This window comes from Microtus pennsylvanicus, chromosome 3, assembly GCF_037038515.1.
Source record: "Microtus pennsylvanicus isolate mMicPen1 chromosome 3, mMicPen1.hap1, whole genome shotgun sequence".
Classification (NCBI taxonomy): domain Eukaryota; kingdom Metazoa; phylum Chordata; class Mammalia; order Rodentia; family Cricetidae; genus Microtus; species Microtus pennsylvanicus.
This window is the reverse complement of record NC_134581.1, coordinates 55959374-55983751: the sequence shown is the minus strand read 5'-3', so window position 1 is coordinate 55983751 and position 24378 is coordinate 55959374. Positions and strand designations below refer to the sequence as shown.

Here is a 24378-nt window from a genome sequence, read left to right as displayed (position 1 = left end):
AGTATGGGGGGACTTTTTTGTTTTGTTTTAGCTTGAGGATTTGTTTGTGTGGCTCATGTTTTGTTTGTTATAGGTTTCATTTTAAGATCTATTTATTTATTTACTTTATGTGCATTGGTGTTTTGCCTGCATGTATGTGTCTGTGTGAAGGTGTCGGATTCCCTGGGACTAGAATTACAGACATTTGGATGCTGGGACTTGAACCTGGCTCCTCTGGAAGTGAAGCCAGTTCTCTTAATCACTAAGCCATCTCTCCTGCCCCTGTTGTGGAGTTTTGTTTTGGGGTTGTTTGCTTTGTTTTTTTGTGTGTGGTAGGGGGCAGTGGTACTGAATCGAACCTAAAGCCTCAGATATACTTGGCAGGCACTGAATTATACCCTTAGGCCTAAAATTATGACTTTGTATATAATTTGCATATTTTGATTAATCTTAAATCATTAGCTATTTGGAGAAACAATGAAAACCTAGATAACACTCCAACACTCCTCCTCCTTTGTTTTGTTTATTTGTTTGTTCTTTTGGAGAGGGTTTTGTGGGGGGGGGGTAGCCCTGGTTGGCCTGGAACTCACTATGTAGACTGGGCTGGGCTTGAACCCACAGAGATCTGCCTGTCTTTGCCTCCTAAGTGCTGAGATTAAAGGTGTGTGCCACCACGCCTGGCATCTAACATTCCTTCTTACAAACACTCTTAACGCATTTAACTAGCACCTTCTTGTCAGAGGAGACATGAAGCACAGGATAAACATGGCCAGACCTTGGTTCAAATCCCAGCTCCATCATTCACCCACTTGTCTGCGTGACCTTGGGCAGGTCCCGAACCTCTGGGTACCACCTGCAACATGGAGGCTCCCATTCCTACCTCACAGGTTTGTGGAAGATAAGAAGTATGTGTGTGAGGTGCCTGGTGCTTCCATAGCCTGGTCACATATTATTTATTATTATTCAAATTGCTTCCATTTTCTGCTGTTATAAATAATGCTTCAGGGAACATCTCTGTGCATAAATCTTCCTCCGCAACCATGATTGTTTCCTTAGGATAGATTCTTAGAAATGGAATTACAAGGCCGAGGCTTCTGCATATATTTAGGTCTCCTGATACATAACCTCAGATTGTTTGGAGACCTTTGCCAGCGTTTGAAAAGCTCGTCCGTGTTTTGATAGAGAGAAGGTAATATCCAATTGTTGTTTTGACTGGATGATTAATGAGACTAAACATTTTCTGAAGTGATTATTAGCGGCTGGTACTTATTATGCCAGAACCGTCTGCTCTGGTCCACCCCCTCATTTTCTACAAGAACACCAGGGCCCCCTAGAAGAGAGGCCGGCTGGCTGCTCACAGTTAGTCTCTTCATTAATTCGTTCATTTAAGCATGCCATGAGGTCAGCACTTCCCCTGGGCCAGGAACCCCACTGAGCCCTGAGAGGTGACAAGACTGACAAGGACTCTTCCCCAGGGAGCCGAAACCTAATGGATCAACAGAAAACAAACAAGTCAATAGACGCAGAAAATAATTCAACACAGGGCCAGGGCTGTCGCTCAGCTAACAGAGAGCTTTCCTAGCAGACATGAAGCCTTGGGTTGGAATTCCAGCACTGCATAAAACCAGGTGTGGTAATCATACCCAGTGTTACCCTAGCACTGGAGAGGGAGAAGTTCAGGGTCAGGAGCTGGTGAGCAAGGTTAACCAGGAAAGTTGCTTTGCCATCAAGCTTGGTGGCCTGAGTGTTAGGCCTGGGACCTACATCGTAGGAGAGAGTTGACTCCCACAAGTTGTTCCCCAACTTTTACACATGCGCCGTGGCATCTGTGTGCCCATACACTTACACACAAAATAAATAAATAATGCAAAAACTACATCTCAGGATCATCCTCAGCTATAGAGCAAGTGTAAGGCTATATGAGGACTTGGGCTTTAAAAAAAAGCTAAATATGGAGAAAGCAGTGTGCATTCCTAGGTGTGTAAACTGGACAATGACTAGGACCTGGATCTGGGAGTCAGCACCAACCCGGGGACTCCCAGCCCCTGTCCTTGTGGAACTTAAAGGAACCAAGCCTAGCACTGGCAGCCACTGCAGGCCTTCCCAGATCAGACCTGAGCTGGATTCCAGGGCAGAGAGGAGGCAACCCAGGAGCAGAGCAGCTTGTTTTTCCACTACCTTCGCTGTGCTAGTCCTGGCTGGCCCAGAAGCAAATGCCAAGTGTGAGAGATCCGGGCGCACATGTGGTAAAGGAGGCACTTGCCTAGGCTGCAGGGAGCAAGCCCTAGGCTGGTTTTTAGAACCATGCAAGAGAGACTTCAAAGAAGAAGCATTGGGGTCGGGGAGTGGGGAGGTAGATGTGAACTGGAGCGCTGGGAAGGGCTGCTAGGCCTGACGCACGTGAGAGCGCAAAGGAAGTGTGGGAGCAAAGGAGTCGTGAGGTCACAGGACCCCATCATCAGAGAGCCCAGGCCTCCCAGGAGTGTCTGCTGAGATCGTCCCAGGGAAAGGGTCCAGCCTGTGGACTCAGCGGATGGTGTCATGTGTCAGTACTCAGCAGGGCTCACTATTACTACATTTGGGGCTCTTGATCAGGAATGGATATTGGCTACCGACCAGACCCCTGTCAGTCAAAGTTACCCCACTCCAGGGTCATGCCCCTGTTGCCAGCCAATGGTTCTTTCTGTAGCCTTGACAGATAAAAGAGGGAGAAGGCTTGCTCTGTTACAGAACCTCAGGAGGTCCAAGTATGGTTCCCTCAGGGACAGACATTGTCAGGAAGGAGTCACCCTACCCTGAGGGCTTGTTTTAATTCTGTCGATGCCCACGCTATGGAGAGCAACTGATGTCGTGGGTGCCCTCTGATGTGATCCTACCTTAGGTATCTGCTGTGGGTGAGAGGTGAGTGATGAGAACTCTGAACTTCAGAGTCTCTAAGTCAATGGAGTATAACCCTGCCCTATGCTTTGGACTGGGTAGTTTTATAAAGAATATACATTGGGAGTGGGTAGCTCAGTTGGCAGAGTCCTTGCCTGGTGTGCAGGAGGCCTGGGTTTGATCCCAGCATTGCATAAACGGCATGGTGATCCATATGTGTCTTCTTAGCCCTTGGGAGGTGGAGGCAGGAGTACCAGATATTCAATGTCACCCTTGGTTACATAGGGAGTTCAAAGGTAGCCTGGGCTCCATGAGACCCTGTCTCGAGAAAAAAAAAAGAAAGTGCATCTTGGGAATCAGAAGGCCTGGGTTCTAATTCTGGTCATGTACCTCCTTGCTGAATGACTTAGGCAAGTTACTTAATTATGAGTCTTCATTTCTGGGAACTAACAAGACCATATATGGCCATGGCTTCTTCTCATAAACAGCAAGACATGACTAGCTTAACCACAGGGGTCCGTGGCTCTTACTACCATGGGAAGGTTAGCCTTGGGAAGGGCAGAGGAGGGGACAGAGCTGCCTGAATGCACACAACCCTGAACGTGATGCCCTCTTCTCCCTTCTTTCCCCTGTTCAGCTGTCATCCAGTCACTGGAGCTTGTACCTGCCAACCTGGCTGGTCAGGCCACTTCTGCAACGAGTCCTGCCCTGCCGGCTACTATGGCAACGGTTGCCAGCTGCCCTGCACCTGCCAGAATGGCGCTGACTGCCACAGCATCACTGGGGGCTGCACTTGTGCCCCAGGCTTCATGGTGAGTCAGAAGGGGCCTCTCATAGCCTCCCTGGTCCCCAGTGGGCCAGCTCCCATACTTTTAGCAATCTGGAATGTGACCCTCTACCTAGGAATAAGGGATAGACTGTGTCTGTGTCACCTTAACATAGCGTCTGTGTCCGAGAGCCCTTGGAGCTGCTCTCCAAGGCTTATAACTACAAGGGTAACAGGAGAAGGCATTTGTCTGTCCATGTTCTCGACTCTGCAACTGTCTTCCTCTGCCTTCAGCTCCACCCAGTCCTCCTGTGCAGACAATATTTTCACAGCACCATCACCCCCAGCTCACATAGCAGCTTTGTATTCTCCTTTCTACTTATTTATCGATTCTGAAACAAGGCCTTGCTATATAGCCCCAACTGGCCTAGAACTCACTATGTAGACTGAACTGTCCTCAAAAATCACAGAGATCTACCTACCTCTGCTTTCGGCATGCTGGGATAACAGGCATGCACTCTCAAGCTGGGTAAGGTTAATTCTGTGTATGGGTTGGGAGTGTTGTGTGTATAGGGGGGAGGGGATGTCCTGAGGATTGAACCTACAGCCCCCCCATGGGAGGCAAGTGCACTCACTGCCGCTAAGCTCCAGCTGCACCCCCATTCTTTCTTTTATTCACGTTTCTATATTACTGCTCAGACCTCTTAATTTTCATTTCAGATGGCTGCCTCAGAGCAGGAACTGATAGATGCCCGTTTTCCCCAGCCCTTCCTTTCCTGCAGAACATTAGGATTGTCCTATGTTCACAGCCAGTGTTGCAGTGAGCATCTTCTTACATTCAGCTCCCCACCCCGCTGTCCCGTTGAATTATTTCCTTCGGGTGAATTCCCAGGTCAGCGGGCACAATATATTCATGGCTCTTGATGGATGTTGCCAGATCACTTTCCCAAAGGGTTATATAAATCTATGCCGTCGCGGGTTGTATATGCATGCGCCTTGTTCAGAACAGTTTTTGCATGCTTTTTTTTTCCAGTCTTGCTAATTATATAGGTAGAGAATGGTTCCTAAATGTTGCTCTCATTTGCATGTCTGATTACTAGGTAGAGCGAACATTTCCCTACGTGTTTGTTCACTGTTTGTATTTCCTCATCAATCATGCTGGTCTTTACAAGGTTTGATTTGGAGGGAAGTTGACACTGGGAATGGGATATGCTCAGCTAGTCTGAAGACCCCTGTACTTAGGCGTCCCTAGGGACAATGACCCATTGTGCTTTGAGAAGTGTTTGTGGAGTTGGAGCCTGTGCCCAGGTCACATCCATCCTGGCTGTCCTACCTACCAATCATGTGACCTTGGACCCACTCTCTTGGGTTCTGTTTATCCTCTGTAAAGGGATTCTCACCTTACAAGGTTGCTCACAGGCATTAAGAAGGGATTCCTGGAGCCTTGGTAAATTACAGGTCAGATTCAGCATGTCTGTGGTGTGGCTGAGGCTTCTTTATATATCTGATGAGTTCCCACAGGCTGTGGGTGCTGCTGACCAGTGGTCCTCACAGTGGAGGGAGCAGGTGCATAGCAAGATTTTCTTCTTTCTTTCTTTCTTTCTTTCTTTCTTTCTTTCTTTCTTTCCTTCCTTCCTTCCTTCCTTCCTTCCTTTCTTTATTCCTAAAGTCATTTGTTTTTAAGATAGTCTTAAGATAGTCTGCAGGTTTTCTGGCTTGCTAGATAGTAGGGATAACCTTGAACTTTGCAGTAGGCTGCTGGAGAGACATTCTGTCCCTGTCCTAGCCCCTGACTGCTAAGGAAGGTCTGTGACTTTGGAATGACTTCTCTCAGGTTCCAGGTCCTTCCTATACAAATGTGAACAGACAGGGAGGAAGAACCCACTGATTTTGTTTTTAGATAGAACCTTATGTAGCCGAGGCTGGACTTAAACTATGTTGCTGAAACTGACCTTGAACTCCTGATCTTTCTATCTCCATCCACTTAGTGCCGGAACTACAGGTACACATCACCATTTTATGTAGTGCTGGGGGTTAAACTCAGGGTTTCACGTGTGCTAGGCAAGCACTCTGCCAGCTGAGCTGAGTCCCCAGTCCTGAGGGGCTGATTTCTGAGATGGTTTACTAGGCAAACTTCATGGATGCATTGGCACACCCAATTAGGGACTGGTTGAAAGTCATCATTGTCTGGTAATGAACATTGTCACGGACCTGTTCATACTCTTCCGCCTCTGTTTCCCCCGCTGCCCCCTGTTGTCTGCACTGCTGCTCAGAAAAGAAAATGGAGGTTCCAGGAGGGCTGAGGAAGGGAGCATTTGTCTGTCCTTGTGCTCGCTGCCCCCAGCCAGGGATCCACTGGAAGCTAGGCTGCTGCCTCCCATCTAGAACGGAAATGACTTCCTGTCTTTGAACTTTGCTGGGCTTGGTGATCAGATCATCAGCATCCTCTCAACACTGGGTCCTGACTACCTGGCGTTCTAAGCTGGCGCACAGGACAGACTGTGAGCAGACTGTCCTGGTGAGACCCCATGAATTCCCACTCCTGCTCAGCCTCATTATGTACCTGGAGAGGCTTTCCTGGGGCCTGTGGTGCTGGACAGGGGCTGCTGGAGGTGATTACAAAGCAGTCATTGTTCTCAATGGCCTGACTCATTCCGAGGAGCACCAGGCTCCAGGGGGGTGAAGCCATTACTCCTGCCTTGCCCCAGTTTCTGAATGATGTGACTTCCTGCAATTAGCCCGCTTGGTAATATGGGGGATGGGACCATCAATCAGCAGAGTAGTCTCCCCCAGAGCATCCCACAGTCAGTAATAATTAGCGGTGCCTTTGTGTTCGTTGATTTGTGACTACATACCTGCCTGTTTGCTGAAAGATTTCACGGCACAAAGAATTAATAAAGAGCTAATTTTAAAAGCTCATTTCTGGGTGTTGAAGATTTATCCTAAACTTGGCAACATTGGCCAGGCTACTTTACCTTGCTGGACCTCAGTTTCCCTACCCATATAGGATGGGAGGAGTCTATCAGCCTTACCTGCTGCTGTGATTGAGTAGCAGCAGGGTAGTGAGTGCATGCTAGACAAGCGCTCTACCTACTGAGCTACACCCCCAGATCCTTTCCAAGGGCCCTTGAGAAGGATGTGAGGGCAACTTTATGAACATTGACCCTGTGAGGGCTGGGAGGGTCTTGGGCTGCAGGTACACGTGAATGGCATTGATGAGTTAGGATAGAACTTCCCTTGGGAGCTCAGGGACTTGACAGCCTGGTTGTCTCCACTCCATGAGGCCACGGGGACACAGGGCAGGAATAGACATGGGCTGATGCTGATGACTCCTGATGATGGTCCCTTCAATCCTAAGACTCTGCTGTTTATGATGCCAAGGACTCGGGGTGTGGTGAGGCTCATCAGACACCCATCCAGCCATCAAGGACCTTGTCCCATCGTAATGATACTCAGTCTAGTGAGAGCACTCATTGTGTTCTTGCTGCATGCATCATCTGGTTTATGTCTCATGAGAGCCCTACAGACATATATTGCCACTTTCCTCGGCTTGCAAATGAGCTGAAATTTAGGCAGGGAAAGAAACTTGGCCAGGATTAGAAAGCCAGAAGTGGCAGGAGCCACTCCATGCTCGAATGGTAATGAGTGTTGATCGACGAGACACTCCACAACAACACAGACCAGAGTTCAAATCCCAGCTTTCTACTACTGCCTTTGCCTATGACAAGTCCTATATCCTGCTTAAGCCTGACTGTCCTCATCTGTGATAAGGGGCTTTGTGGTGAAAGTAGGGTGCTTCCCATATGTGAGTTTGCAGATCAGTGTCTAAAACACAATAGGTACCTGCTCAGACGCTAAGCAATGAGGGTGGAGAGTAGATGTGGTTTGTCAGGTCCAACACACGTGTGATGCCCAGAGAGTATCAGAGTGAGCTGCACCCAGGCATCCCAGGAGAGACAGATTTATGAGCATATACATTGCTAGCCTATGCCGGTCTATACCAGCACCTGTGGGCCATTCTGACTTGTCCCTCAGGAGGTCCTGTGAAATGTCACTGTCATCATGGGGAGAGACAGAGGTGAGACCATAGGTAGGAGAAAAGAGGGTCATTTTCGTGTTAGCTTAGCCTTGGTAAAAAGATCACCTAGGGCCTCCATTGGTGAGGGGCATGAGGCCTTCGTGATGCGGGAAAACAATTATTGGGCTAGAAGGCAAGAACTGAGTCATATTTTGGGTTTTGCTCATGTTTTAGGATCTGTTTCTCTTTTGGAAAAATAGGAATGAAATTCTCAGCCCAAAGGAAGCTCTGGGACATCAGGAGTGCTTCAGATGGGGGTCGAGCAGGATTTCAGCACCTTGGACAGTATCATTCACCTCTGCTGGCTACTATACCAGATTAAGACAGCTCCAGCCTGCAGGAGGGGCAGGGCAGTAGGGAGAATGCCATGTTAAAGTCCTGGGGTACCTGTAACCCTGTCCTGGCAGTGTCTCTGACAGGAAGGGGGCCCCTTTCTTTCCCAGTACTCTGGCTAGAGAAATAGCTGAATTGTACACGAGGGGGCAGGCCACGAGGAACCATTCACACTCCTGCAGGCTGGATACATTTTTTTTACCCTTCTTTGTGATTCCTCATTGCCACCAAAGGAAATGTTCATCTCTGCTTCTGTCACTCTCCAGTTCCAGTTCATTTGCTGTGTGACCACACGTGACCCTCTTTGCCCCAAACCTGTCTCTTTTCTTTCGTCCTTGCTGCACCCCCATCTTCGTTGCATCTGTGAGCATCCTGTCCAGCTTTCCAGACAACCTCTTCACAAAACTTTCCCTAGGGACTCCTCTCTGTGGGACTCACAGTCAACACCCCTTCTGTGTTCAAAGCCCATGGCTCCCTCTCAGTCTGCCTCCCTGAGAACAAGGGCCTTTCTCCCCTAGCCTCATACCTCCAAAACACCACCCACTCTGGCTGCCACATCAACAGCTTGCTTGGTGAAGTCCTTAATGAATGAAACCCTTGGGAATAGCAGTACCACTAACGTAGATGTTTCCAGACTGACATCTGTAGGAAGGGAGATTCGGGCCACTTGCTAATGAGGTTGGGACTTGAATCTTTCCCCACTTCCATGAGCCTATCTGAGGTTTGTTTATTTTTGTTACATTTATTTATTTTGTGGGTTGCATGCATAAGGAACTTGCATGAGTCCGTTCTGTCCTTCTACCATGTGGGTTCTAAGTACTGAGCTCTGATCATCAGATGTGGTGGCAATCATCCTTCTATCCTTACTGCTGAACCATCTAGCCGAAGCCCTCTCTCAGGGTTAAAGCAGTAACTGAAGAAGCTGCCCTTCAGCACCACCTCTGAGCTCCCGGAGCAAAGGTGTACCTTAGACAACTCACCTTACACAGTGTAGAGGTGACAGAGACTGGGAACCAGATACCGGCGTCACTGTTTTTTATAGCTATGTGACCTCAGACAGAATACCATCTCTCTGCCTGTTTTATGATATGTGAAAAGGAAGCGGTCATAAATCCCTAGGATTTGTATGCTGACCAAGCTAATCTGGTGCATGCAAAGCTTGTATTAGTCATCTTTCAACAAGTGTCAGCCATGATGGCCATGCTCAAAAGGTTGATGCCACTAATGCCAATTGATTCTGCTGATGCCCACTTGAAGAGGCCTGAGAGCCTGTCTGGAATGCAGATGCAGATGGGATGAGAAGAAGGGAACCCTCAACTGCAGCTTCCTCCAGGGTGGAAGCTGTAGGGCAGCTATGTCCCCAGAAAGGACAATAGGCTTTCTCAGCACAGAGGAAACGTCTAATTTCTCAGCCCTGAGCATGTCTCTGCTACCCACCACACCTCTCTTTTATTAAGTTACTGATGGAGCCTCCTGCACACTTGGGTCTAGAACTAATTGCTGTCTCGACAGTGCCTGCAGGGAGCAGGCTGGAAGGTCACAGCCAAGCTGCAATGACTTGATTTCCCAGTCCCTTCCTACATCCTCCTCCCTGCATGGAGCCTTCAGGGGCCAGGAGATAAGGGGTCTTTCTGGCTATTCCTCAGCCTGATGCCTTATTTTAGTTCTGGTTATAATGGGGACAGAGAGCTCAGCAGACAGGGCAGAAGGGCCCAGTGTCCCCTCCCGCAGGACTCAGGGCCCATATTTCTCCCTAGGATGACAGCATTTCTATTACCTTAAAGGGCTCATCTATTCACGCTGCAATTTTTTGAAGCCTTGTCTGCCATTATTGAGCCCTGCATGCCGGCGAGGGGAGCGGGCACTCCATCACCCAAATGAACCAACTCCTTCCCGCATTTTTCTCAGCGTTCTCCGCTCTGTCCATAGGTCATATGCAAAGCTCAGCTGCTAGGGCTAGTGAAGGCAAGAGGGGACGAGAGTTACAAACACCAGATCAGTGGGGAAGCAATTGAATTTTTCTCCACACAAGGTTTCTAAGCATCCTTTAGAGATGTTCCTCCCCGCAGCTTTCCTCAATGTGTGTGGCTCTGGTGTTGGAACTTCAGAGTGAGGGCAGGTGTGGCCAGCAGAGAGTGCAGGATGGAGGTGACAGCTGGGTGACACACAACGCACACCTGTGCATTTCCTGTTTAATTAATTGTTTTATTGCTCATCAGACTCCATCAACTCTAATCCTAAGAGCAGAAAAGCAGCGTCTCATTCCCTGCCCCGCCTCCATCACGACTACTGTCTCAGTTATTGTTGTAGAAGATTTTCATATGCAGTACTAGGCATGCATCACCCTCTAGCTGCTGTGGCTGTGTGAGCAAGACTGTATAAAGCTTTTAGTATTACCAAAAATATGAACACACACACACACACACACACACACACACACACACACACACTGCAATTCTCAAGTTCTAGGACTGTTGCCTTCTGCTATGTGGCCTTGGTAGAGTTACCTGAGTATCTCATGGCTTTGATTTTTCTATTTTTATTTATCATTATTCTTAGGGAGACATGTGTATGTCACCGTGTGTGTGGAGGATAACTTTCACAAGGTGGTTCTTTCCTTCCACTCCAGGCTCCAGGTCACAGGCTTTCATGGCAAGCATCTTTGTGCCATTTTCGGGCATTTTTTTAATTTAGTTTTTCATCTATGAGATGGGGCTGAGCACCTAGCTCAGTTGGTAGATACTTACCAACCATGCACAGAGCCATGGGTTCGATTTTTAGCACCACATAAGCCTGGACTGTTAATACATGCTTGTAATCCCCGCACTTAGAAGGTGAAGGCAGAAGGATCAGGCATCTCAGCCACATAGAAAGTTCAAAGTCAGGCTGGGCTATAAATAGTAACAATTCATCTGTAATGCAGGGGACATTGGTATTCTGTTCTAACGTGATTCTTAGGATTGAACAGAATAAATGTATGCAGTGCTTAGAAAAAAACTGACATGCAGTAGATGCTCAACGAATGCTTGATGAAATGCATCGTGGGACTATGTAGGGTTTAAGTCAAAGGGCCTGAACATGGGCAAGGACTTGTGATCAGATGGGTCTGGGCTGGGATCTGTCTTTCCTTCAGCATCTACAGCCTTGGAGCCCAGATTCCTCTCTGTACAATGGGTTGAGAATGACAGCCATGCATGCACAAGGACACAGATGGAGTGGCAGCCCAGAGCTTGTCGTGGGGAGCTGGAAATTCTCTCTCAAGAGCAGAGCCAGAAGGACACGCTGCACTTCTGTGGTTACCCCACCTCCATTCTGTGGGGGAAGAAACCCAGGTCAGAGAGTGACTTGCCTGTGGTCACATTGCAAAACATGGCAGCGCTGGGGTCGGGCAGAGGTGAGAACTCCGGCTAGCACTCCCCTCTCTTTCACCTGCCTGTCATGAGCTTGTTTTCCCCTGGGCAGAAGGGATAGTGGCGAAGACACGGGGCGGTGTGTACGAGGAAGTTAAATCATGTTGGCAATTAATCCACAGAGCAAAGGAGAGAGAATTGGCTTTGTGTCACCGAGGCTCAGGCTAGCTTCCCCCTCTGGGACTCTGTGGTTTGCGGCTTCATTAGGGAAAACTGCTGAGTCTTCTCTTATTCTTCCACACCACCCTTTTCCTGTGGAGCTCCCGCTGCCCTTCTTCATGCCCTCACTACTGGGGCGGCGGCCTGGTGCCGGCTCTGTGGGCAGCTAGAGGTGTCACGGTAGGTGCCAGGCACTCATGCTTCCATCATACCCAGATTCCTTTTTGCCCACGTCACTTGTATGGATGAAACTCTTGTTGGCCAGGATCCAAGACCTGGGTCTGAGTCTCTGATTCTCGAGGTTGTTCAGAACCTCGCTGGGCAGTCTGAGATGCATGGCTGGAGTGTGTGTATATGTGTGGTGTGTGTGTGTGCATGCACGCGCATTGTGAGTGCTGAGCCCAGCCCAGCCCAGCTGTGTTCCTCTCGCTCTACACAGTAACCTTCAGATGGGGGCTGTGAGGACCCCCTGCCTTGCAGAAGAGACTGATGTTCAGGGAAGCAAAGTGACCTTCCCCCGTACATGGTAGCTGAACTTGACACTGTTTGAAGCCAGAACCTGTTTTAACCTTGAGTCCACACTGCCTGAAGAAGAGAGGGCTGTGATGGAGAGTTCTCATTGGCTAGAAACCTTCCCAAGCCGTTAATAGAAAGGACAAGTGACAACGCGGTGTCTCAGTCAGAGCCATGTGGCTTCCTGGGGAGGTAAGTCGGGTGCCACTGCATCTCTCAGATGAGAAAACCGACTTGCAGGGTGCACCTGCCCAAGACCATGTGACCATGAGTACACGGAGGGTGAGCAGCTAGGACCCTGGGCTCAGGGCCCCTCACCCTGGCTCCCTCCAGTCAGTGCCGAGGACTGGACCAGCCAGGAGTCTAGCCGGGCTCCAGTCCTGCTTCTGCGCCTGCTCGCTATTAGACATGGCTCAAGTCACTTCATTCTTCTGCGTCTTACCTTTATCTTCTACAAACCTGACCCTGGTCCCCTGCGGCTGGCATACCTCTCAGAGGGACAGGGGATGCACCAGGGAATGAGGAGGGTACACAGGCTGCAACCTGAACCCCAGCAGGCCTGTGGCCTGTGACACAGAAGAACAGCAGAGACTGTGAACTCCATCTCCAGCCCTGACCCCACACTGCAGCCCCACCCCAGCCTTTTCTCCCTAGCGGTAACCTCTAGTAATCCTATTTGTAAGAGGAATCACATCCCAGGAGGGGATGGGGTTCCTGCCAGGGATTTGGTTATGCCTGGAAAACGAGAGATGCTGTAGAAAAAGGTGATGAATAAACAAGAAAACAGAGGGCAGAACAACCTTGTTGTGGGGGGGACCCTGTAATCCAAGTACTAGAAAGGCTGAGGCAGGAGGATTGCGGAAGGTTCAAGGCCAGCCTGGAATAGAAAGGCCCTGTTTTATAAAACAAAAGTTCTAAGGAGTAGGACGTAATTTCTTGAACCCAGCTCAGGGAAGGTATCCTAGGGGCTTTCAGACCATCATGCCCTGAGCAGGGGTGTGGGAAGACAGTGAGAGACAGTGTGAGCTCAAATGTCTGGGCCCTAAGACCTGGGTGGGACCCGAATTTAATACACCAGACAAAACGGAGCCACTGCAGCCTAGAGCAAGGGGGTGACAGCATGGAGCTGGCCTCGACCTCACCCCTGCATGTAAGTAGGTGATGGTAGTGTAGCCCCAGAATTTAGTTGGTGCTGGATAAGTGCCACATGCAATAGGCACAAAGTTGATGCTGGGCCCCTTGCCTACACTGTCTGTGACTGGACAGAGCAGAGTGTGCCCCTCTCTGCTGGGTGCTGAGGCAGGGTCCTCTTTGAGCCCCCTCTGCTCATGACTGTGGGGTGGTAGGTGAGGAGGCAGGTACTCTGCAAACTTGAGGCAGTGCGGGGAAACTTGGCCCTTTCCTTGCATCCACACGGGTGGTGGAAGAACATTCTAGGCCTGGTGTCATAGGGACCCAAGCAGGATGAATCTGGGAGCAGACACCAGACAATGGGCAAATGAGGCACACTGGGGCTGGGACTGAGGCACAGCTACTGCCAGGATGCACAGCTTCCTCAAGGCCTTCCATACTGAATGCCCCTGGCCCTTGTCCCTGGGGTGCCCATCACCCTCTGCAGTTAGATAGACAAACAGCTTGGATAGGTCCTGCTGGGCTCAGAAGTGTCTTCCTCCATCCCAGCCTCCCTGGGCTTGATGCCCAGACCTGTACCCCAGCTTCCTTACAGACCGGCACCTCTCTGTGCCTGTGGCTTTAAATCATAACCAGGTCCCTACAGGTCAAGCCTAGATACCTGACATGCATATAACAGCTTACTGCATGGTTCCAGCACCTGCAGAGCACACAGTTTATGGGCCACGGACCGGTTGTTTCCATTCTACCAAGTGAAACAGCAGGCTTAGATCGTATCCCTAGCTTTCTCCCCAGCTCCGGCAATATATATGTTTATCTGAGGCATGGAGTGTACACGGCACATGTGTATTAATCCTGTGACAGTTATTGGCAGTATAAATATTTTCACACACACACATGCACACACACTAACTAAAAACAGTCCTCAGAATATCTGCAGGGAGAGGTATAGCCAGGCATGCCCCTCCTCTGCTAGCCTCCTCCCATCCCTGCTTCCTCCACAATCCACACACACGCACTCTCAGAAAGATCTTCTAATATCCAACAGGGCCCTTCTCAGACATTTAGAGACAAGTCTTTTTGCTATTTAAAAATGCCAAAGGTCCTCTGTTGTTTTTTTGAGACAGGGACTCAAGTAATCCAGGCTGACCTTGAACTCACTAAGTAGCTAAGGATAACTGAAATCCTGATTCTCCCATCTCTACCAACCAAATGCTGGGATTAACGGTGTGTGTCACCACTACTTGGTCTGTAAGGCTGACCAGTGGGACTGTTTTACTCTCTGATCTGCAGGCAAGCTTTATTTATTAAAATATAAATTAAATATTACTACAATTCCCCTTTTTGTCTAAAATAGAAAAGAAGGCTATAACTAATATAAAAATTATACAATAAGTGCAAGGACTATATATAATATATACAGGCAATAAATATATCAACAAAGTCTAGTCCATTTGCATCTGACAAATTCAGAGAAAATGCTCCATATCTATCCTATCTTGTACCAAAGTCTTGTACCTTATTCTTTTTTTTTTTAAATATTTATTTATTTATTATGTATACAATATTCTGTCTGTGTATGTCTACAGGCCAGAAGAGGGCGCCAGATCTCATTACAGATGGTTGTGAGCCACCATGTGGTTGCCGGGAATTGAACTCAGGACCTTTGGAAGAGCAGGCAATGCTCTTAACCACTGAGCCATCTCTCCAGCCCCCCTTATTTTCTTTCTATCATAACTTACTTTCTGCATCAGGTAAACAAGGAAAACTATAACTATAACTATCTAGTCTTCAACTCCTCCAGAGACCCAAGAAGGAAATAATATTACCAGAGTAAGCAGGAAGTGTGAGCAAGTGACTTCCAAAAAATATGAGAAATGACAGAAACAGCTGGCTGCCTGGACAGTCACCCAAAGTTCCTCTACAACATTGGGGCATCCATCTTTAGCCTACAAGCCTAGCATACCCAACAGACTTTTCTGTGAAGCAGGACATTTTGAAGGGCTGTCCCTCTACAGTGTTTGACAGTCACTTTCTTTTGTGTCCTGCTTGCCCAATTAGAACAACATAACATCAGCAGTTGAGGTAATGGCATTTTCTTGCCCAGTGGCTTACATTTGCCACAAAGAAAGTAAACTCCATGTGGAGATTCTTTAATATCCATCATCTTCTCTGAAGTATATTGGTGCTGCCAGGAGCAGACATGTCTATTGTCAAAAAAAAAGTCCATGTTATTAAAAAATCTTAAATGCCATATTCTGTAGATCTTTGAAGTGTTTGAAGATGACCTGTCTATTAAAATATATCTTTTTTGACCTTGAAAACATACCTAATGTAACTACAAGTTTGATTATAAAATGTGACTAATTACTAATCTGCATTTCCTTATTATCCTAAGCAGTTGGTAATAATAACTTTCAAAGACTAGAAATTTGCCCTATGTTGTTAAATGAGCTGTATAGGCACCATACCTTGAGCAAGATTAGACATGTATGTACAGAATGTTTAAACACTATTAATCTCAAATTTGTATTAATATACAAAACTTGTATACAATATATGAAAGTCCAACCAAATGTAAAACATTTAAAACTAGTAGTTGCTTTCTAAAAGTAGATTCAACAATCTACCCTTTTATCCTATCACATCTATATCCCTCTTTTTTCTTTTCAAAACAAGAACCTTGAATCTAATTTCCTTTGTTTAGCTTTTTTCCTGATCAGTACCAATAATAACTTGTAACTGACCCCCCTAAACAATGACAAATATCCATAGTTCATTGAACATCCAAAAATCACCCACCCCACCTCTTGGGAATGTGGGCATCGTATTCTTAAATTTACTTCCTGCTGTCTGAGGGTGACAGCATCTTTAGGGGATCCTAAAAAGAAAATTTTGGATTAGTTGTCAAGTCCTGAGAGAGGTAGCTGTATCATTTTTTGTCCAATCTATACATAATGGGAAAGTGCAATTGCCTCAAATCCTGGTGAGAGTAGTCTGTTAGGCTGGATCATCTCAGCTAGCCATCTCAAAATTATCCTGAGCAGTCTGTAGTACAAAGCTGATCTTTAAGTGGTGCTATCAGCTGAATGGCATCATATGAACCATGTGGAATTGTTGTTGTGGGGCCCCATCTTCTTCCTGGAGACTTTAGAATTTACTGCAGGAAAATTTGTTGTTCACTGTGAAAAACTTAAACATTATTCATATTAAAATAGAAAGTTTGAATTTTGATAAGTATATATTCAAAGATATGTACCATGGAGAAAAATTAGGTATGGGGGGAAATAGAATTTTTGAAAGCAGAGTTTTGATAACCTTAGTCCCACCAGCTGGCTCTCCTGATTTGAGACAGAAACTCTAATTTTTTTTTTAACCATGTGCTCAGATTTAGAGGAGAGCCACAGTCCAACTCCAAAGCCTGCCATTTACTTTCTAAGTGAATCAGTACTACCATTATATTGAAAAGTTAAAGAGATATGTATGTTCAGATAGTGAAATTTTACCTTGAAGAGAATATTGGTATCATAAGTCAGATTTCTCTTTGCTTGGTGATTCTTTCTAGATAGCTATCTTTTCTTCTTTAGCAGTCTAGATGTCCAAGGTCTCCTGACTTCTCAAAAATGGGTATTTTCTATTTTCCTGCAAAGACAAGAATAGAAGCCTGCCACACCCTTGTGAGGTTTCTTATTATTTGTAGGATTGTCACCTCTGTGGATGAACTGTCATTTTTCTTTATCAAAAGGCTTCTCCTTTTCAAATTAATTTTGATTAATTTTGATGGTATACATAGCTTTCCTTCTCCTGTGGAAACAAGAATGAAACCCCATCCCTAACATAGCACATCTCCTGGTTTCCATTCTGAGCTCAACACATCCTTGAAGTACACCTGCTGGTTTAATTCAGAAATTTTTTCTGTTGCCCAATATCTCTCTGTAGCTATTGTTCCTTTCTCATGAGCATTAAGGAACTTCAAGGTTAATAAAGCATTATACAATCTATTTCTGAGGGTATTTATCATCCCTTTTTGTTTATTTAGCATAGTTTGATCTGATCTTTCTATAACTGCCTGACCTGTAGGATTGTTTGGTATACCTGTAATATGCTTTATATTATAATAAGCAAAATACTGTTTGACTTTTTAGAGACATATTCTGGAGCATTGTCTGTTTTTATTTATACAGGCATACCCATGAAGAGAGGGTTAGCTTCCTCTCCTGCCCAGCCCATCTGCCCATGGTTTCTCGTAGCACCCACAGCCTGCTGCCACCCTGCGTGGCACCCACACAGTTTCCCGCCCCACCTCCCACCCCCTCCGCAGCTTCCTATAGCTCCCTTGGTCCCTGTGGCTTGCCGCCAACTCTGCGTGTGGCTCCTACACGAGTACCACGGCTTCCCACGACTCCTGCAGTCCATGCACACCTGCTGCACGACTGCCTTGACTGGCACCTCTTTGACAAAAATGCGTTCCATTTGCTCTTGAGTTCTGCTTAGATATTAATCATGCTACACAGGGCCTTTCTTTCTGCAATTATCCCACCTCCTCCAGCAAAAGTCCATGTGGATAAATGCCAGGTGGGCATGACATTCCTCCTGTGATTCCATCCTCAGCGGAAGCCGGCCAGCAATAAAAACTAGCCATATCTGTGAGCTCTGGGTTTGGGAGGGACCCTGCCTCACTGAATAAGGAGATGATTCCTGACAACCTCTGGCTTCCACATGCATGTGCATATATGTGCATGCACCATACAGGTGCATGCAAAAGACATGCATGCATACATGCATGTGTGCACATATATGAAAAATGAAAGAAGAACAAAAAGTACATATGGGCCAGGACAGTTTCTCTGGTTGCTGTTTCCTGGGTCCCCTCTGCTGAGCTCTGATAGGCAAGTAGGTGTACAAGCCTCCTTCACCGGCATATAAAGAACCCAGTTCTACCCCATATACTGCCTCCCACCCACTGAGTGTGTTTAAAGGGACTCAGAGATGAATGTTCATAATTTCCTCCTTTGTATAAGGGAAGAGCAAACCCCTTCCGTCCTCTTTCTCCTTCCATGCCCAAAACCACTCACTAACCTCTTGACCGTTTTGAGGAGAAGGGATATTCAGCATAAGAGGCCCGGCTGTTGATTCATTTTCCCAAACAGAGCCAAACCACAAAGCAGCATATTGCAAGGGAGAAAAAGTCAATAAGCAGCATTTGAAACAAATTTCATAGAACATACAAGTCATTAGGCACCAGGGTCTGGGCCTGCTCGGCTAACTCGTACAGAGAGGCAGGCGGAAGGAGAAGCTTCGGTCTTTCAGGGGCAGCAATGAGGTTTCCATGACACCAGCAGCTCTCTTGGATCGAGTTCAGGATGTTAACAGCCCATTCTGCAACTATAATGAACAAGCCTTGGAGAGGAGGAAGTCCACAGCCTCCTCCCACAGCAGAATGAAGATGCCAGTGGAATACCAGTGAGCTGCCCGCTGTGGGAGCCAGGAACAAGATCCTGTAGGTGGGGGCTTCTTCCTGGAAGTGCTTATACACTAAAGAGATAGACTTCACACATGGGCACCAGTGCATCTGGGTCAAGCCATGGGCACATCCTTTGATGTCCTATGGTCCTTAGGTGATAGATGCCCTGTGTAAACAGACAGGGAGACTCGGTTGGCAGGGGCAGCTGTGTACTGTTACCCACAGCAACGTGAGGCATTCTCCCAGAGACCTCCACTTCAGGAGAGCTTGGGATTCTTGGCCCCAGCAGAGAATTTCAGGGCCAGTCAGTGTTAACTGGGGATGGAGTTTAGTTTTGAAAGGATTTAGTATAGATTAAGCCTGAGCATAAAAGGGAAGCGAGACAAAAGACCATTACTGAAGTTGTCAGGGTCAGTGTGTAGTCTCCGTCACCCATCCTCAGGGGGCCAACTAAATAGACGGGTGATGAGGTTTGTGTTAGAAGGCTAGCCACACACACAGCTAAGCAGTCACGGTCAAGGGGTGGGGTGCCCCCACCATCGTCTAGGCTCCTGCCTCCCTGCAGGCAGTCATGCTGTCAGAGCTGTGTAAGACTTCCTCCTGGGAGACATCTTCCCCCTCTGGGCCGCACCCAGCCTCAGTCTCTTCCTTCCCCCAGCCTGAGATTCCTGGGGAAGTCCCAATTTTCCATTCACAAAATTCCATCAATAAACAGTCTGATGGCCAAAGGGAGGCCACAGATGTTTCTTTAAAATACCACCATTCCTGCCAGGATAGCTACAGGGCCCTGCGAGAACAGTGCACACCCACGGGTGGGAAAGTGGTCTGCGATTCATTTTTATGCATCGTTGTTGTGTGTGCATGAGTGCAGGTGCACAAGTGCCACGGCGCATGTGTGGAGGGCAGAGGTCAACTTTGCGGAGTCTCGTCTCTCCTCGCACATTCATGCGAGTTCCAGGATCAAACTCAGATGGGCTCGCATGGCAAGTGATTCTACCTGCTGAGACTTCCCTGGGTATGTGTTTCTTAAGAGAAAGTCTCCCTTAAGCATCTTTGTGGTCATATATGTGGCTTGGGTGAGTTCTGAAGTTGCACTGTTCATAAGGTTTTAAGAAATTTGGGGTATTTGTTGTTGTTGGCGGTGATGGTAGTTAGTTGGGCTTTGTTCTTCAGTGGATGAGACCATAGCATTCTCCTGAAGAGCACTGGATAGGAATTCAGGCTGATAATATAAAAACACGGACCAAAGGACCGAAGGAATCGGTACTGTACTAGGTTAGATACAAAGATATTAAGACACATGCCTATATCATAAACGAGGTGGTCTCGCTTGTGAGAGTCTGAAAGTTTCAGTGTTTGTCAGTTTGCTTTGGAGAACTGCCTGATTATTTCCAACTCACTATTACAGAAAACAAATTTTGTATGGTCAGCAAAAAAGTAGAGGTGACAAAACCATGGGTCTCTTCTGGGCTTTCTTTCTCCTGCTCATTCAAGGGATAATTCATTAGTTCCTGATGGGATGCAGTCCATCATAGTGGGGAAGGCATGGCAGCAGGAGCGTGAGGCCGGCTTGGCAGACGGGAAGCAGAGTGACCACACTGCATCTGCAATGGGAGCATTGCAGGTTTCCAGCTGAGAGAGCAACTCTCAACCCAAAGGTCAGGCTGCAGCCCTCCAGTGTGGCTTCTTACTAATGGAACATTCTTATCTGAAACGTCCGTGTTAGTCAGGCAGTGGTGGCACACACACCTTAATCCCAGCACCCGGGAGGCAGAGGCAGGCAGATCTCTGTGAGTTCGAGGCCAGTCTGCTTGCGAGTTCCAGGGCTGTCTCCATAGCTAATGAGAAACCCTGTCTTGGAAAACCAAAACCAAACAAACAAAAAACTGTCCACGTAAAAAGAAGATTTTGCAAGCACATGTGAAGGAGACCGCAATGCCCATGTAAAGGGAACACTATGAAACGTCTATGTAAAAGGAACACTCTGTGTAGACAATCTTCACAGCAAGTTTTGTAACTTGTGATGGAATTCTTGACTCTCAGTGGGTGAGAAACTTCAAACAGACTCTAGAATGAGGCTCCCATCCTTCTTCATGTGCCCTTGATTTTCCCACATCCTCCCTCTTCCTTTAAGAGCTTGCTCTGTAGATCAGGCTGGCCTCAAATTTGCAGTATTCTTCAGTGAATGAGACCAGAGATGTTTCCTGAGGAGCACTGGACAGGATTAAAGGCTGACAATAGAAAAACATAGGCAGAGGCTGGGCCCCAGATCATCCTGTGCCCTGGAGCCTAGAACACGGCTCCATCCTGGCCCCAAAGCAAACATTTGTAGACTTGCTGACCTGAGCAAGAAGCACGGGGAAAGAGCTTTGGCTGTCTGGTTCTGCTCACAGTAGAAGCCAGTGTGTACACACAATCCACCTGGATCAATTGTACATTTATCCAGGGCCATGACTTGGCAGAGTTCCAAACACTGAAGGTCTAACCTTGAATACAATCAAATTGATTCTTCAAAGTAGATAAACAGTTCCACAGAAGTGAACAAATTTGCCTTGCACATGCTAGGCAAAATATTCAGTCACAGAGCCATATCCCCATTCCTCATTATTGTTATTATTATTTAATTAAAGGCTTTTAAAATTTATTTTTCTTGCCAGGCAGTGGTAGCACAAATCTTTAATCCTAGCACTTGGGAGGCAGATCTCTGAATTCAAGGCCAGCCTGATCTACAGGGTGAGTGCCAGCATAGTCAGGGTTACACAGAGAAACCATATCTTGAAAAAGAATTATTTTTATTTATGTGTATGTGCATCTGTGTGAGTATATGCCACATGTGTGCAGGTGCTGCAGAGGCCAGAGATGTCATCAGATGCCTTGAAGCTCAAGTTACAGGTGGTTTGAGATGTTCCATGTGGGTGGTGGGAACAGAACTCGGGTCCTTTGGAAGAGCTGCAAGCCACCTTTCCTGTCCCCTTCCACACATCTTGTTTGTTTTGTTTCATTTCTTGAAACATTGTGGGGTATCCACCAGAGAAGACTGCTCCGCCATGGGTTTAAGCCAACAGAAAGCCTTTATTAGCTGGCCGGTGATGACTACACTGGATGTTTGAGATCCCAGTGTAGCCCCAAGCCTTTCTCAGGGTGAGCTTTTAAGCACAAAAAAACATGATCAGGGTTGAATACTCCAGTTAACAAGAACAGTTAGCTAGAAGCGGAACCACAAAGCCAAAGAGCGAGGTTAATACATTTAGAGCCGTCCCCATAACTATGGACATTAATGGGTTTCCTTTGTTTTAGTTTTGGCAGGTGGTTCTGTCTTCATACTGAGTTTTACAGCCCAAATGGCACTTCCATCGTGGCATCAGTTGTGCTAAGGTCTGGGGTCTGTTACAGATGTAGAGACAGGTTCTCCTGTGACCCAGGCTGGCCTTGAACTCACTGTGTAGTTAAGGATGACCTTGATCTTCTGATCCTCCGGCCTCACAAGTGCTGGGATCCCAGGTGTGTACCACCATACCCACTTTATGGGGGGATCGAACCCCAGGCCTAATGAATGCAAGGTAAACACTCTCATCCCAGCCTGTGCTGCTACGTTGTCTTGCCCACATCACACTGCATCCTGGGCAGCCTTCATTGCCTCCCTCAAGACTCAGAGGTCCTCACTGCCAGCCTCTGCCCTGTACCTTGATCTCTTACCTCCCCCACCCCAGGAGCTACTGTCACAGCCAATACCCTGCATTGTGCCACCCGTGGGGCGGAGGCACTCATTTCAGCCTGTTGCTAGAAATCCGTGGCCCTCTGCTGAACCCTGCTTTAGAATCTGGCCTTAAAGACAGAAAGCTCTCCTAGGAGCCCTGCCATCCTTGGACTGCAAACGGTTTATGACTGACAGAGATGCAATGTCCACTCCTCCCAGGTAATTCTCTGGATCCTTTCATCCCCTGAGCTTACTGACAGCTGGGGGAGGCCATCCATCCATGCAGCGGTCTCTCTAGTTACCTTCTGTCTGCCTAGTCATCTTTCCTGACTCCTCCTAGGGTTGTCTTAGCTTGGTATCCCCGTGTCCCAAAACGGCCCCCAGAGAGGCTAATTCACACCAAGTGATGTGGTTAAGTAACGAGGCTGGGAACAAAGAGACCTCTGCTATTTTGAGCTCTGTGGTCTGGGCCATTACATGACTGTCTCAGGTAACTGCTTTTGTTGTCATGGGAAGAATAGGAAGTAATAGTTTGTGTATCTGAGGTGTGGTAAGAATTAAAGGAGACCATGCGTGATCCCCACTTGTCGGTGCCCTCTGACCTCTGAGGCACTGACAAGTGGGGATTGGCTGTCTCTTCCATGTACCTTGCTGGTGAGAACTAAGATTGAAATCTCATCTGGCACTGGCTGTAATCTCAGCAAACTGGAGGTGGAGGCAGAAGGATCCAAGTTCAAGGTCATCCTCAGCTACAAGGTGTTTGAGGCCAGTCTGTAATACAGAGACCCTGTCACATACCCCCACCCTTCTGATTCTCAACCCCCTCACTCCCTGACAGTTCCACTGATAGGTAGTACCAGGTTACAAGCTGTGCCGCTGAGACCTAACACAGACACCTAGGGTGATGTTCCCAGGGACTTTGCCCATCCTAGAGCTCTGGTGTCGAGCCTGGGACCTCCTCCACCTGGAGAGAATTGCTGCAGGAATCCCCACCTGTGTGCTGGCCTAAACCAGCACTGGCTTCTCTTCCAGTTCAAGCACCTGCCTCCACTTGAAATCCCAGAGCCAGCAGTGCCTCCTGGGGCTCTAGAGGAGGATCAGTTTCCTGCTTGTTCATTTCCAGTTGTCGGGCAATCTGGTCCTGCGACTGTCGGGTCAAGGTCTCCATTCTCTTGCTGGCTGTAGAAAGCTCAGCATCTTTATTGTTTGGGGGAGGATTTAGGGTATGTGCCTCTGACCTACCCTCTCTAACCGCTTGATTTAAAGACTCTGAGATAGGAGGCCCGCTTCCATGATCCAAGTACCTTAGTTTCCCTGTCTCGAGGTCCTCTGTCACATCTGCAAAGTTCCTTTTGCCATATAACAGAAGCAACCAGGTAAGGTGGTACACGCTTTTAACATCCCCCAACCCCATCCCACCCCCAATTACCCCCACCAATTTTCAAGCAGAAGCAAGCAGATCTCTGTGTTTGAGTGCAGCCCTGGCTACGCAGTGAGACCCTGTTGTAAAGAAGAGTAGGTGCTGGGAATGAGAGCATAGGCATTGGGAGGGGCACTACGCTGCCTCCGTAGCCACCCAGACTGGGAACCTCATCTCACACCCAGGCCCTCTTTGTGCAGGGAGAAGTGTGTGCCATTCCCTGCGCTGCTGGGACCTATGGTCCCAACTGCTCATCTGTATGCAGCTGTAGCAATGGCGGCACCTGTTCCCCCGTGGATGGCTCCTGCACCTGCCAAGAGGGTAAGTTTCCCTTCTGCTCTATCCCCAGGCTCAGGTGTGCCAACAGCTGAGGGTCACAGGCGGGGCACCACTCAGGGTCAAAGGGTCTGTGCAGGTCAGATGCCAGCCCAGGAGAGCCACAGCTGGAACCAGGAGAACAGGAGTGTAGGAGAGTCTCCTGGGTTTGGAGTTGCTGAGAGCACGGAGAGAGAAAGCGAGCCACATGGGCTGCCGGGACAGAATGGGGAGAC

The 24378-nt window shown here is 47.8% G+C and overlaps 1 protein-coding gene across 20 annotated transcripts in view; it reads left to right on the top strand.

Moving 5' to 3' along the window:
• The window catches only part of Megf11 (multiple EGF like domains 11), a 332420-nt gene that overhangs the window by 279018 nt on the left and 29024 nt on the right, over positions 1 to 24378 (top strand). For all 20 annotated transcript variants that reach the window (XR_012909999.1, XR_012909998.1, XM_075965513.1 and 17 more), the window contains exons 10-11: positions 3494 to 3668; positions 24028 to 24148. Coding sequence is in view for 18 of the 20 variants with exons in the window: in XM_075965513.1 (XP_075821628.1) it covers positions 3494 to 3668; positions 24028 to 24148 (296 nt within the window). In the remaining 2 variants the exon portion in view is untranslated. The remainder of the gene's footprint in view (positions 1 to 3493; positions 3669 to 24027; positions 24149 to 24378) is intronic.